Source organism: Cucumis sativus, chromosome 5, assembly GCF_000004075.3.
Source record: "Cucumis sativus cultivar 9930 chromosome 5, Cucumber_9930_V3, whole genome shotgun sequence".
Taxonomy (NCBI): domain Eukaryota; kingdom Viridiplantae; phylum Streptophyta; class Magnoliopsida; order Cucurbitales; family Cucurbitaceae; genus Cucumis; species Cucumis sativus.
In genome coordinates, this window is record NC_026659.2 from 8,359,226 (window position 1) to 8,375,010 (window position 15,785).

Sequence of the window (15,785 nt, forward strand, 5' to 3'; positions counted from 1 at the left end):
GGCCTCATTATTCTAATAAAAAAATGCTATAAAAATGGGTATTTATACATGTTATCATGCGGCCACCATTGGAAGACCCGAGTCAATTCCTTCTTCGTTAGTCATTTTCATTATGTATTCTAAGTCACGTCCTTGCCGAGCCAACCCTTTTCCTTCTAGCCGATCTTCTCACACACGATCGACCACTGTCTCTCAGCCAACCCGAGCCGCACATGAGTCAAGTTGTTGTAGTTCCTTACTTGTAGCCTTTGAGTCAATTTTTGGTGGTTTTTCCGTGGGTATTTGATTGGGTTTTGGTATGCCCATCAAATATCAAATTTTTTTATCTAAGTAAATTAATTTTGGGTTTAATTAAGTTGATCTTTTCTTAAACTTGGATTTTTTGTTCTTTGAAGGTTATTATAAAATTACATAAATGGGACATGATCGGACCCCCCACAGAGCGATAATCACTCGCACATCCATCTTGCTCTCAGTTATGTCAATCAAAGAAGAAAGAGTTGGTGGGGATTTTCAGTTCTTTCATCTAAAAGGTTGGAAGGTGGATTGGTTTGTGAAATTTTTTCATTTAAGGTTGTTTTTGTTTCAACCTTAGCTTTAGGGTAAGTTGGAGACCTAAAATAAATACTTAGATGATTGGTTGATAAATTTGTTAATTTAATTTCGTTTATGTTTAGGATTTGTCTATTTGGAAACTTTGACTAGCAACTAGTTGTTAGCTAATCGTTTAAGTAAGTGAACCTATTACTAAACCTAAAAAATATAATTACAAGTTTGCATGTACTTTTCATTATGCATTAATGTTGCTAAGATACATAATGTAATGTTGACGATGATGTATGATGGGTTGATGTTGATGACTGATATAGACAATTGATATGTTATGATGCATGATATATTAATCACATGATAAGGATTATATGATTAATTTTCATGCCATGTTATGATATTTATGATATGCTACATGCTATGGTTGTGGTATTCTGCTAACTTTAGCTATTAGATCATACTTACATGGATGTTCCTCGGGATCACCATTTTTTACAGATTTATGAGTTTGATGGGATTACCAGCATGTCATGACATTTTTTCGGATCACTTATAGCTTGATGTCTAAAGTGTTCCTTCGGGTTCACCAATAGACTAGATATGTTACGGGATCACTAGATTGTGTGTGTTTGAAGGCACGATAGTTTTGGATACTTTCTTGTGGGATCCTAATGGAAAGTTAATAGCCACCTAGCTGAAGGAATGGAATTCCCGTAGCGGAAAGCCGTGCAAAAAAATTTCAATTTGAAACACAGAGAAAACACTTAAACATGCTCCTATGGAGGATAAGAAGAAAGAAAAATAACCTTTGTAGAACCTCCCAATAAGTCTCGAACTTTTTAATGAATAGCACGAGCAACACCACAAAATTTTCCTTGTTATCCTCGAGATAAAAAAAAACATAGAGAGTTTGTGGGGCTTCTGTGTTTTTGTTTTAAAGGGAAAAAATTATTTGCAGTCCATTATTCACTCAATGGAATCGGTTGTTGGATATTCTCCAGATAAAAGTCAGAATATGGTTCTTATGGGTGGTTTAACAAAGCATGTGCCAATTACAAAAAATGCTTTTTTATTAGGTACCCTTTCTCTTTGTGGTGTTCCACCCCTTGCCTGCTTTTGGTCCAAAGATGAAATTCTTAATGATAGTTGGTTGTATTCACCGATTTTCGCAATAATCGCCTGTTCCACAGCAGGATTAGAGCTTTTGTCTATTTTTGCATAGTATTTTTTTTTAAAAAAAAAAATTAATTTCACATTCCTTCTATATCTTAACCAAAACATATGAAGAGAGATGGAGAGGGTAGTTATCAAAATAACTTCTTCCCTCTCCCATTATTATGTAGAATAACTCCTTGGAGTTATTCTTTTATTTGAATTAATATTAATATAAATTCAAATTATATTATATCTTATATAATATTAATTTTATATTATATCTCATATAATATTAATTTAATATTATATCTCATATAATGTTAATTTTATATTATATCATATATAATATAACAATGATTTAGATATTCTCATATGATCTATAGTTCTAATATGAATCGAATTCATATTATTATTATTTGAATCATATTCAAATATTAACTTCTTTCATAATATTGTAATGTATCAAATACATTATATTAATTGTATCATATACAATTTATTCTCTTTAATCAATTTGAACGATTCAAATTAAAGCAAAATAAATTTGATTCTCATTTATCTTTATTGAGCTAACAAGGGGACCTTATGGACCTACAGATTAAAACTCCAATGATGTGAGATTAATTAATTAAACTCTTTAATTAAATTAATCACTATTCATTAACTATCAGTCATTCCACTAAAGACCAATAGTTGCACTCTTCTTACTGTAGATATATTTTTGTGTCCATTAGATATAACCAATCAACAGTGCAATGACCCTTCACAAATTGCTTATAAGTACAGCTAAACCAAAAATTACCGTTTTGCCCCTGTAGTTAGAACTTCTTAAGTATCACCAATTCCTCTAATGAACAATAGTTATAGTCCCACTATAACGAAACTCCTCTCAGGCCAAGAGAGGGTGTGGCACCACATTGTTTAAGTCCTGGAATTAGCCCTTAAGAGAGCAATTTCTCTACTTACTCTATCTATAGAGAAGGAGTGAATTCTTTCTTGTGTAGTTGTGTTCCCAGCTTCCTAATCAAACGAATCCCCAAAATGGTAGGCCTATTGGGTCGATGATATAGGTCACTCTCACCCATGCAAATCAAAGGACTGCCTTCATAGACAGGAGTTCACAACTCACTCAAGATTCAGGTCAAGTCACCTATGGTCATCTTGATGAAATGTAGTCTCAACTAGTAACGGTGTTAATAAGAGAGACTATTCATTTCATGGTCGATCTTATACAAACCTTTTGTATAGAATACCCCTGCTCTAATGTCTCGACATGAATGATTAGGATCAAATCATTTGTAGCACTTTAGAACAATTGTAACAACTACAAAGCAAGTCGTATTCGTAGTGTCACCAGAATAATGTATCCAGCCTTATCCATCTACTACAGACCATTTAGGCTATCATTTAAACATGATCCACTTGTATGTCTCCACATACATGTTTAGGTTATATAAGATAACATTGGATGTTAGTTTATTGGTTTTGTGGGTTAGTGCAACTAAATGTCAAATAAAATAACACACTTTATTTTATTAGATAAATAAAATGTTTGTATAATATATACAATTACAAACTACAAGACCACAAGATTTAGGGCATCAATCCCAACACTAGCAAGACTAGTAGTGGGTCTCTTACTGAGTATATGTTTATATTCACTTTTTATAGTTTAATTTTTCAGGCGGAGGTAGAGGTAGAGGAAAGGTGACGAATGACAAGAAGTGACCGTGACTTGCCATGAGAAAACTTTTATGCTTCCGCCTTTACATTTACAACATTTGGATTTTTAGTAGTTTTATTGAATTTATCGAACCCATGATTATTTCTATGTTATTTTTCTTTAAAAGTTTGATTCCCCTTAAGTAGGACTAAATTTTCTAGTATTTATTTCTATTTTCCCAAATTATTAGTTGTAACAAGTATTTGAAATTCTTTATTTAAGAACTTGATTTTCTCTTTTTCATTTAAATGAAAGAAAGTTGTCATTTATTTTAGTAGTAATGATCCCAACTTAGTATAAGGAATTGGATCGTTACCGTTGGTATCAGAGTCTAATTTTTTAGGTTATGTAGACTAATTTACAATGTAAGTATTTTAATTTTGTCCCTCTGGCTAATATTGTCCTTCACCAAGTATATATGTTTTTATGATACATGATTATGAATATGTATACGACCTTGCCTGTATTAAACTAGAATATGAATGTCTCTGTGTATTAGCAGACGACTTGTTTGTTTTGTGTTATGTGTTGTAACTTTGTTCATGGTTCTATCACGTTAAGCTCTATGTAATTGGGTTAGGCGATTAGGATATGGTTACATGCTAAACGATGCTTCCTACCTATGCGTTGTGGATTTCTAAATAATAGTCATGTAGTACAACTTTTTCTATCGCTTGCCCAAGTTTAAGCGAAATGATAGGTTTCCTAGGAAGTCCAAGGTCGAACACATAAAATTTCTATCAAACCTTATTTATAAAGCTTACTTCTCTTTTAGACAATATACGATAATTATACAATATAAAGTAAAAGTATGTCTAGGCACTAAATCTAATATCTACACTATGACTAGAACTGGTACGTGAACAGAGGGATATTATGAAGAAAAGAAGCAAATATATCCCGGAAGCATGTGAAAAGAAATGTCGCCAATTGTTTTCCTTTTTTACTTTGATGAGTTTGAAGATTTTATTATTTATCTTTGAGGTTTTGTTTGTCCATCACAACCTCCCTACTTCATGGATTTCGTTTAGACAATTTTTTTCTCCACCACGAGGATTTTGAATGAATAGGCAGTGAAAAGCTTCACTGCTTCATGGATTTTGATTGGAGGACTTCTTTCTCTACTAGGAGGAATTTTGATCGAAGGGAGAGAAAGTGGAATAAATTGAAGGTGAAGAGAAGCCGAAGAGGAAAAAGAAGACAGAGGGTTTATTCTTGGTTCACATGTTAAAAGGGAGAGAAAGTCTTGAGTTAAGAATGAAATTACTTATCTTGGTGTGTATTTTTATTATAATGTATTTAGGTGTGTTTTAATTTTTGTAAGACTCTTTAAATCTTTTATTTGTATATACCAAGAAGAACCTAATGAATCGAAAAGGAACTTGTGAATTGCAAGAATAAGAACAAAATAAGAAACTAATGAATCGTACGCGTAGAAGAACTCGCGCAAAGACCACGCGAGAAGATCCCTTCTAGCAAGTACAACTTCTAGGCGAGATCCACATTAGAACGCGAGGAAGTTTCACTAGAAGACAAAAGTAGCAGTTGGAGTTTATGTGACTTGACAAGGCTGTATTCGACTCTGACATGATCAGAAAAGTAGAAGTTTTCAGCCAAAAGTTGCCTATAAAAAGACTCCACCTTAACGAAAGAAGAAGAGCCTGAATAGGGGGGCTGAATGGGCCAAACCCTAGAGAGGGGTAGAAATGAGCATTTTCACCATCTGTAAAAGTCCATCTTCTTATTCTCTGATTAGTCTGTAAGTGGAAGCTTGGAGTCCAAGTGGAGAAGAGTTCATCCTCCATTTCCCCTAACTTGTAATGTCATTTCTCTTTACTTTCCATTTTATGTATTTCTTTGCAATATATATGTTCATATTGTTTAATGGCCAAAAAGCTTACATTCTTTAATATATTGCATGTTTATACCTCTTCAATCCACCATATCTTTACTATTCACTTATTAATGTGTTATTTGTAAGTTGGGTATGTGATAAGTTCTTGATAATAAGCGTAGCTTATAACACTTATTGTGTTAGTTGAGCTATAGTCAGCACTTGGCCAGTGAATATCACAAATTACTCGAGAAAGCAAGCAATAAGGACGTGGCTAACACATGCAAGAAGGAGTTGGAGATACCTCCACCTCCACGAGATAACTTCCATCATTTGTGTCCCGAAAGGAGAACAAGTGTAGGTATGTGACGCTGAGAGGTTGTCACCCTTAAAAGAGAAATGCTACGAGTCTTATAAGTAAAACTTTCTAGATGCATCTTCGTTTAACTAAGCTTTATCATTTGCATCCCGAGAGATAAACAAGTGTGGCGTTTAAGGCATTGAGAGGTGCTTGCTTTAATCATAAGCTAATTAGCTGAGTTGTACTGCATCAAGACTACTGCATAACTTACTTGTCTAGTAACACGAAGACCTTCCTTCATTCTTTCTTTAACACAAGTTAGTTCACATGTACATTTCACCTCCATTTTTATTCCCCTTTACAAATTATCTAGTGTAAATAGTAGATATAGTTTAAACTCACACTTCAATACACTATCTATATATTATTTTTATATCGCCTGAATGGAGAGTGAATTCCATATCAAAGTTTTGCTATCAATTTCTTGTGTTCAACCCTGTATTACTTAGGAACCTATTATTTTGCTTACACTTGGGTAAGCAATAGGAAAACTTGTACTTAATGAGAACTTAGTATTTACGTGAGAATGAGATACATAGTGAACATTTTGCATGCAATGATCATGATCGATGACTCATCGTGTAGAATTAGATACAAACATACACAACATTGCATAACCTTAAGTTCAAATTGACAAGCTAGAGGTTATTTTTGTCGATTCATATTATAACTTTTTATTAATTTTTTATATGTATATTATTAATTTTTGCTATTTATTCCAACTAAAATATTTATCTTTTTGTTTATTTAGTTGTCCCCAACAAACATGTTTCAAAATTGTTGAAAATTAGGTGTGTAAGTCAAATTGAATAACTCGACAACCTGAACTACCCGACCCATATTATATGGATTGAGTTGGGTTGGGTTGAAATTTTTGATTTTTTCTGGTTGATGGTTAAAAAATTATGTTCAACTCAACCCCACCCGAATTAATAATATATATGTGTGTGTGGGTTGGGTTAGGCAAAAATCAGTCTTGCTTGATTGAGAGGAAAGAAAAAATGTTTTTTATGTAAGGATCTTGAGTAGCAGTGTGGAATCTCGGGCAAGATTGAAGATATAAGTGTAATCCTAGAACCATCTTGGTGTTGTTCGATCGAGATTGAAGACAAAAAGTTTAAAAAGTTGGGAACTCTGGCAATCCCGGGGTCGTATTCAGTCGAGATCGAAAGCACAAAGCAGAAGTTAGAGAGCACTCTGGCCATTTCAGAATTGTGCTTGGCTGAGACTTGAGGTCATGTCTGATCGAGATTATTATAGATTTTTTTTTTCCACTTTTGGTTTATGCACTAAGTGACTGAATAATGTTTTTTATTATTTGTCTGCTCGATAATGTTCTACTTATGTTGGCTTTACAAACATTATAAATGAAAAAAATAATAGAACCTGACAATCAAATTGGGTTGAGAATAATATTAGAGATATTCGAATTGCTAATCCAATCGACCCAAACATATTAGCCAACACTTTTACACGCGTTGAAAATGCCAAAACCCAATAAGTTATCGTAGCGTTGGGCCTCGGGCACCTGGGTTGGGCCGCTTTGCGATGAGACGGCTGGATTATCGTCGATTATCGCGGCCGTAGATTTTGTCATCGGAAGATCATCGGCCAAAGCAATTTACAAGTACAAACACCTAAATGGCAGAGACAGAAGAACAGAACAATGGCTGCCACCTCAAACCTGAAGCAGAAGCGTTCAAACGTGCAGAAAATGTCGCTGAAACCGAAAGGAAAATGATGACGCCATGGGAGCAGCACTCTGCTGTCATAAGCATCCCTCGTTTCGACTACAATGCACCGTCTGCGCTTCTTCACCGTTGTCAGACAGGATTCCTCATCACTTGCACTATCAGTGAGAATCTCTTCTACAATTGCTTGCAGTACCACATGTTCTTATTGGGTTCTTTAACTGTGTTTTGCTATCGATTGGTCGCCGTTTTTATTGCCGTCAAATTAAAGGATGCTCATAAATTGGTATTTTTGGTTGACGTAGTGCCAATTAACTTCAAATTTCATGTTTTGTTTACATGCCCTTTTTTCTGGGGAAGATTTTAACGCCCTAAACAACTGCTTTTCCATTAGCGTTCTTTCATTTGCGCTGTGGACTTTACACTTCATCGTAATATTTGTCTGGCTAGTTTTGGGATCTCTTGAATCAGCCCTTTTGTGATAGTCATGTGTGGTTACTGATTGGAGAGGAATAATAGAGATTTTAAGGATCATGAGAGTTCTTCGGAGGAATATGGTTATCTTCTAGGTGTACTGTTTTGGATTGGAACCCTTTTTGGCGTTGTTAGCTCCGTGGCTTTTTGCTCGGCTGTCGTTGTGTATGCCCTTTCATTTTTTTTATTGTGTATTTTGGTGTATTTTACTTCATTTCCTCCCATCTTTTAGATGTTCATATCTGAATGATGCCTTTCAAGTTAACTGAGTTAGGATGGAGTTTCTTACTTTAAAATAATAAATAAAGAGTAAGAGAAAATGTACTATAATTGCTTTCTTTGTTTCTCAGAGAGGGAGAAGAGTGCCACAAAAGAAGCTATCTCCATCCTTCAAAAGGTTATGTTTTATTACTTTGTTGAATTTGCTCCACGTCATGCATTCTAACCTTCATGACTTTGTGTTTCTATCTAACGAGACTTCCTGAAGTTTAAATGGTAAACTATTGAGTTGATTCTAGGGTGTTTGAAGATACTAATTCTGCTTTGGCGATTTTTATTTGATCTGCTATATCGCCTTGGAAATGATCTAGGGACTTCATACTTGAATTTCGAGGCCGTAGCATGAGAAACAATTGCTGAAAAGTTGATTTGAATTGGTTTGGGATTAAATACTTTTCCACTGGGAGAGCAGATACAATAGTTCTATTAAATCATAAGAGATCTCACACAACCATGTGTAACAGGGACATCGAAATCTAATTAGTTTTTAGTAATCTAGTTACTCTAATATATTGAAATAGTGATATTACAAATTCATTCATAAATGAATTCCTTTTGACATCTCCACATATCTACACATTGAAGAAATTTCAGCATCCTCATTCTAAAACAAGGGGAATTCCTCAACCACTTCTTATGTAAAGCCCATCCCACTTCATTTCATCAAGTGATATTAGAGCCATGCTCTTAAGTTAGTGTCGGTAGAGTGCTTGGGTGTTGAATAAAAATTAGTGAGCCTTGTGTAATGAATAGCTATATTGGACAAAGAGGTGCTTGATATGTGGCAAACAAGTAAAGCTCTATCATATCAGGTAGAGTGGGATGGAGAGTAGTATCAGATTGGGTAGACTAGTAGGAGGAGTATATCTTTGTTTGAGGGAGAAGATTAAGGACGTGATATTGGTGGATACCAAGTATATACCACAACAATGTGATTTGTGGTGTGCTCCATTTGACTTAGTTCTTGATTCTAATAAGAGCTATAACCTTCTATTAGTGAGGGAGGGAGAATATCTCAATTGGAATGAGATATTTGGTTGTATCTATTGAAAATAACAACACACAAATTTATGTGGAAGCCCTAGTATTGGGAGAAAAACCACGGTGTCGAGTTTTCTTATTATTTTCTCATAATACAAATAATACAAAGGGGAAAGATTAATAGGCAACATGAGCCAACATAAAAAAGGAAAGAATAACTAGAGTTACAAAAGGAACAAAAGAACCCAGGAACGATTCATGGACTTGTTTTAGTAGGGTGTAGAGTCGAGATGCATTTTGACGTTTCAAATATAGTTTTTGAGTTCTGTCCTAAATATCCTTCGCAGTTGCAGCATATAGCAAGGGCTTGCCAATCTGTGGCTCCATCCTATTGATTAACGAATAAGTGGATCCTCCTCTTTCCAGATTCGTTCCTGGGGACCACTTGGTGGAGGACGAGATATCTCTTCTATCAAAAAGCCAAATTTGTGGCACCCTTCGAGGATCATTTTAACAGTTTGTGACCACAAATAGTAGTTCTGGCCATTTAGCTTTTCCCCCACAAAGATACCTATAGTTTGCACCACAGAGCTAGACACATAAGTTGAAGATAGATTAGGGAATGAAGATACTGGATTCTTGGAATACATTGGTAGGTTAGTCGGCATGCCAAGACTAGGTGTGTGTGTAAGGGCGGCCCAAACAATCTCTTAACATATGTCCATCCTTACCGAATCAGGGTCAATTCGCTAAAATATGAAGTGATATCCATTCTCCCGATTACACTTTGTTAATCTGCTTATGCAAAGTATAAAGGTGAGATGCATTCTCTCTCTTTGAGTATGGCATATGAGTTATGAATTGTATCCCATATGTCCCAAGCGTTAGACGTACAACAAAGGCTTCCCAATTTGAGGTTCCATACTATTAATTAACAAAGTTTGAAGAAGCGAATCCTCACCTTTCCAATTCGCTCTTGAGGGTCTCCTGGGCTAGGTCTTGGTACCTCTTCTGTTAGATATCCAAATTTGTGGTATCCCTCAAGGGCCATTTTAATGGAATGAGACTAGGAGAAAGAGTTCTAACAATTCAACTTTTCTCTTGCAATCAACCCTGCGGAATTTTCCAGTAGAGCCAGAAAAATAGTTTGTAGTAGTTAAAGTAGGGAAAGAGGTTACCAGATTCTTTAGAAACTTTGAAATTTTGGTTTGTTGAAGTGCCTAGGGCTACCCCAAAAGCAGAGTTTTGTTGCTGAAAACTTGTCTGAAGATTAGCCTACTGCTGTTGTACCATTATTGGGGAGAAACTGTAAGAACCTTAGATAGGAAAATAGTGGATTATTAGTAGGAAATGAAGATGGTTATTAGTGGGGGCATATTAGTAAATATTTAGTAAGTTAGTTAGGTCTTTTCGTTATAAATAGTAGGAGAGGGGTTGGGGAGAGGTGTGAAGAATTTTGTAAAGGAATTTCCTTGTACCTTGGGAGAGTCTAGCCCTCTCAAAAGGCTAAGGTTACTTTGTTACTTGTTCTTATAATAATATAGAATATATTTCATACATTTTCATATTTGATTGTCTTTGATTATTCTTGAGTTCATCCTTTGGCTTGAGATAATCCTTGTTAGGTGAGATCCTAACGGAAACCAACTGAACCTTAATGTAACTAGGCGACGCATGATGAGGAAGACCCGGTTGTTGCGAGAAGCTTATTACCGTGGCAGGGAATTTACCTTTGTGGTAGGCAGACGACTCACTAATCTTGGTTTCATGGTGTATGTTTCGACTAAGGTTTCTGTCTAAGGGTTGTGGCGGCGCTAGAATTGGACGGATATGCAAGGACTGAATATAATATTCAACACCGACTTAGATAGCAGTGACAGTGACGACAACGGAAAAATCAGCGGCTTCGAAAGTGGGCGGCAATAGCAGCTGTGGCTGAAGCAAGACTGGTGGAGAACTAAAGTTATCTTGCACCTGATGGGTTTCACTAATGGAGGTATACGTGGTAAACCTAAACCACGATAGAAGCGTTTCTTATTAATTTCTATTAATCCAAAAATTACAAGGGGAAGAATATATGTAGGGTACAAGAAGCCTTAACATACAAGGAAATAAAACCAGGGTAAAATAAATTAAAAAAACCCTTGAGGCTATAAACATTCAACTGGCCCCTTATTTCCAACTATGGGGTGAACGGAATAATAGGATTTTGAGGGGTTGGAGAGGGACTCTAAGGATCTTTGGTCTCTCATTCGTTATCGAAAGTGTTCTGTAATTATTCTTTAGGTCTTATTTTAGTTGGGATCTTTTTTGTAATGTGAATTTCTCAGGGTTTAGCTTTCGCCGCCCCTTGTAATTTTTTCATTATCTCTCAATGAAATTCTTTATTCATAAAAAAAATTGAATTGGACCTTTTGAGTGTTTAATAAAATTTGAGAGTTTATACCTTAGAGATGGTTAATAAGAAACTCACCTAACACGGTCACTACCCATTGTTAAAGACTTTTTCCTGACACCATTTCGATGTATTGAGAATGGGATTTTTTTGTTATTACAAAGAACCTTCTTTTCTTTTCTTTAATAAAATCAGTTTTAAACACTTTCTTCCTCATGATACACTTTAAGATTCTCTTTGTTATCATGTTGAACATGACTGAGCCATACTTTCATTATGAAACCAGATGAGAGGGACTGATTTTAAGAGAAGTGTGGCAGGGGGAGAGCGGGAAGAGGAGGGTTGAGAGGAGATGGAAGAAAGCACCATCTTTTGCCCTATATTGTTTGCTTCACGAACTTTTTGCTTTTCTAATGAGCATTTTAGGAAGTCTCGTCTGTGATTAGTTAAGTTTTTACGTTGGAATGCATGCTCTGTTTCTCGTTTTAAAATATATTGGAAGATAATTGGTTTGAAACTTTATTATCAAGACTGATCTTTACCTCTTTATTAGCCAGAGAATTGGTTTTTAATTTTTATTTTTATAAAAAGCAACAACACTCATTTTTTTGAATGCTTTTTTTCTTTCATAATCTTTTTTTAAAATCACCATCTACTTTTGAATACAGAGCATATATAGGAAGCATATATAGGAAACCAATTTGAATACAGAAAGCATATATAGGAAGCCAAATTGGAACCTTAATGTCAAGATTGATGTGAACTGTATTATAAGCACCCTCTCTCCATAGTTCACAATCCAAAACAGAACAAGGTTTATCATTTTGGCTACTTTAATATTCTTTATAAGAGAAGTTTTGCCCATTGTCATTTTTTTCTGCCCAACAATCATATGTACTCAGTTTCAGTTGTGCTTCTTGCAGTATGTTCAGTACTTCAATAGTTCTATGTCAGAAACTTTGGTGGTATCTGATGAAAATGAAACTTCTAAACGGAGGAAAGTTTCAGAGGACGTTGATCATAGAAGCGTTGGAGGGGAAAGTAGTACTGGTAATGATTAATCTGCTGAAGTAGTAGTAATAGTAGCTTTTTGTGGCCAATATACTTTAAAGTTGCAATTATTGGTTGTTGTGCCTCCACTGATTTCTAATTTAGTTTGTTGTATTTCACCTTGATGACATCAGATGAACATGCTAAAGAAACTTCTTTGATTTCTACAAAGAGTGAGGCAAAAGTAGAAAAATGTTCTCCTATTTCACTAGTGAAGCTGACGCGGAGTGGTTTGCTTTTGTTTACCTTTACAAAGGATATCTCTCCTGATACTGTTTATATTGTCAAAGACATAATGCAGTCTCTAGAAGCAAGGACTTTGAAGTCACTCGCGTAAGTAGTTTCTTACTCATTTTTATCTGAGTTTACCATTTCAATTAGGAATAGTTTGAATGAGCTTACTATTTTTTTGCATGTGTTTGACATTTTTTTTGCTTGCATTTGCTAGAAATTTGAACTTTGGAAATTTATTGTTTCAGTGGTTCTTTTATTTTTTTCACTGCCTTTTGCTGATTGTTTTTTCTTAAGAGAGGAGGAACATTTTCATCGATTGTAAGAGTTGTGCATGCATTGCAACAGTATTCTTGTATATGATATTTGTATAGAGTTTGGGAAAGAGTTTTCGTAAAAGTTGGATTTGTGTGGCTTTGTTGTCTGTGTGCACGCGGGTTTGCTCACTTGCCAAACAATGTTTGTGTGAGCCTTATGAAAGTTGTTGGGTGTCGCATCCAACAAGATGTTTGGGAGAGTTGATGAGAGTGATCGATTCCAATTAATCATATAAGTGAACCACACTATGGTGAGAAAGGCTGGCTAAGGGAAGTCTGGAAACCCGTGACCCAGGCACATGGGCAGGTAGCCTACAGAACCTCTTATTGCTTCACGGGCATGGTTTGAAATTAGGCCCAGCCTGTGACAAGTAGTATCAGCGTAACTACGCAAAAAAGCTTTACACCAGAGAGTTGACAAATATTGATTTCATGAAATCAGTATATTTCATAGTTAAAGCAACTAAGAAATTGGAATTAAAGCAACTCTATTTAATGAAATAACATAAATGCATTTGTCTGTTCGTGACTAAATATCTGGTTTCGTTCATTCCTTTCTCCCAAAAAGAAACAAGGGAAAGGCAAAGCCATAACAACTTATTCGCACCATGAAGAGATGACAAACTAGAAGATCAAAAATGAAAATGTATATACAATTAATTAACTAATTATTTTCTTTGTGCAGTTGGTGCCATCGCATATTCCCCATCCAGGCTACTTGCTCCTTGAATGAAAATGATCTCCAGGGCGTTGTATCAAAGCTCGTTCTTCATTTCATGAATGATAAAGGAAACATTCTTTCACACCCTGTAAAGGTAAAGCTTTGGTGATTTTCATTAGCGAGTAAAGATTACTTTCCTCCCATTTTCTATCCCTTTCATTAGCCAACGAAGCTTGGTCATCCATGAGAGATATATGGCAAGCTCCAGGGCCTTATTTTTCTTTCTTTTCGTCGTACTTTCAACATTTATTTATGTCTTTATTGTAGTTTGCAATAGGGTACAACAGAAGAGGAATTGAAGAGACAGAGATGAAGAAAACTTTCGAAGATAGTTCTGGTGTTAATGTTATTCTGGGACGTGATAAATGTTTTAGCATTGTGGCTGCTGCCGTGAAAGGTGTGGTCTCGGACGCCATTGTAGATTTGAAATCTCCAGAGGTGAATGGATTAGTATAATTATGGCCCTTTGGCACATAGATCTTTCATGCTATTTTGTGTCATAATTTTGTTCTGTGCTCATTGATTATCCTACAGCTTTGCGTTCTTGTTGAGCTGCTTCCTGTTTCTGGGTTGCCTTCTGGATCATCGGTAGTGGGGGTGTCGGTTCTTTCAAACAATCTTGTTACTACGAAGCCTCGACTTTGCATCAAAGCTTTGACTTCAGATACCAAAGCAAAGAGCTGAAGGCATAATTCTAAGTTTTCAATGGGAGAAATGTTAGAGTGAAGATTTTGAAGGAAGAAGACGATGTGCCTCAATCAGCTCAATGCAGTTGGTATTATTAGCTTTAATTGGGATTTGTAATTTATCTTGTTTTGTATTGTATCTAACTTCATCTGACCGTTTCTAGTTGCACAATGATAGGACCTACAATTGATGTTTTTCATCTCACGAAACATTTGATCAAATTTTATACTAATTTATTAGTGCAGTAAAATGTCCATTTAGGGGTCATTTTTTTTAGGTATTTTAAAAAAAAATAGAACTTCACTTATTCGTTGAGCATGTTGTCCATTGGTTGGGTAAATCTGAAGATGTTTTGCAATAATTTTAAATCATTAATTTTAAGTTAGACATTTTCTTTCACACTTTATGTCTAAATTACTTCAAAAGAGATAGTTAAGAGCTACAAGTTAAACAGGCGTCGTTAGAAGAAGAACGATGTTTGTTGGATTCATGCCACATCTCAGGCCTAGCGAGGAGGTGCTCTTGTGTGGGGTGTGACATTCTCAACTTGCATGGCTCCTTTTGGTTTGTCTCAACACCTCCATGCTTTGGTGTTGATGCTTAGACACTTTGGCTGTCTAAGACATGTCTTTGGGGGTTCACAAGACATCCTTGGCCGCCTATCACTATGCAAAACACTTGGCAACATGTTCAAAACGCTTAGTCCAACACTTAGCCAATTCTTTGAACTTCCTTTCCTTCTTTCCTTTTTCTTTGGCCACCAATCTCTCAAACTTAACACTAAGGCAAATTTCTTCTCCAAACTTTCATTCAACAAAGCACCCTACGCAACAACCAACACACAATAACCACCTAACTTCGCTTTGTTTCTAACTTATAAATTCTTGAGAAAGGCTGGATATAGTGTTTACATATTCGAGTGAGTGGCCAGATTACCGACTCAATAAACTTGTCATTTTAGGGAGAAGATGAAGTGGAGAGCTTGAAACATAATTAAACATAATCACACAAGATAAAATTCGCTTTTTTTGACTTGGGATTATTAACTAGTATACAAATGCACGAGTGACATCTAAGTTTATTAAAAGATTTGAGGAAACTTCTTGACTCATAGATAGGAGAAAAACGAGAGAAAAAAGATATGCTATGGTGAGGTCGTTTTACAAGAATTCATGCAACAATTTTGAAGGTATGTAACCTAAAAGTTGCAATAAGAAAAAGTTAGGGAAGGGATTTTCTCACCAATTCTACCTTGGTAAAAAAGTATTTGTAATTTTACCCTTACTCCTTGGTTTCTCATAAGAACGTGGAAAGCACATAGTCGAACCTTAAGGAAT

General features: G+C 35.4%; 1 protein-coding gene across 7 annotated transcripts; it reads left to right on the plus strand.

Moving 5' to 3' along the window:
• The first annotated feature begins 7,140 nt into the window (after positions 1–7,140).
• On the plus strand, positions 7,141–14,724 carry LOC116401651. 7 transcript variants are annotated; one of them, XM_031886089.1, is made up of 8 exons: positions 7,283–7,477; positions 8,138–8,184; positions 10,715–11,052; positions 12,366–12,492; positions 12,627–12,825; positions 13,726–13,855; positions 14,029–14,199; positions 14,296–14,724. In XM_031886089.1, the coding sequence occupies exons 3-8, from the start codon at positions 11,038–11,040 to the stop codon at positions 14,443–14,445; spliced, it is 792 nt and encodes a 263-aa protein (XP_031741949.1). In that variant the 5' UTR covers positions 7,283–7,477; positions 8,138–8,184; positions 10,715–11,037; the 3' UTR covers positions 14,446–14,724. The 7 variants fall into 7 exon arrangements, with proteins under 7 accessions (XP_031741947.1, XP_031741948.1, XP_031741949.1 ...); XM_031886093.1 differs by having other exon boundaries at positions 10,715–11,043; XM_031886087.1 differs by lacking the exon at positions 10,715–11,052 and having other exon boundaries at positions 7,141–7,477.
• Positions 14,725–15,785: the final 1,061 nt, after the last annotated feature.

Coding starts and splice junctions, on each gene's coding strand:
- LOC116401651 (XM_031886087.1), top strand. CDS start 7,264: ATGGCAGAGACAGAAGAACAGAACAATGGCTGCCACCTCAAACCTGAA. Junction 12,493..12,626: donor TGGAGGGGAAAGTAGTACTG/GTAATGATTAAT, acceptor TGATGACATCAG/ATGAACATGCTAAAGAAACT. Junction 14,200..14,295: donor TAGATTTGAAATCTCCAGAG/GTGAATGGATTA, acceptor ATTATCCTACAG/CTTTGCGTTCTTGTTGAGCT.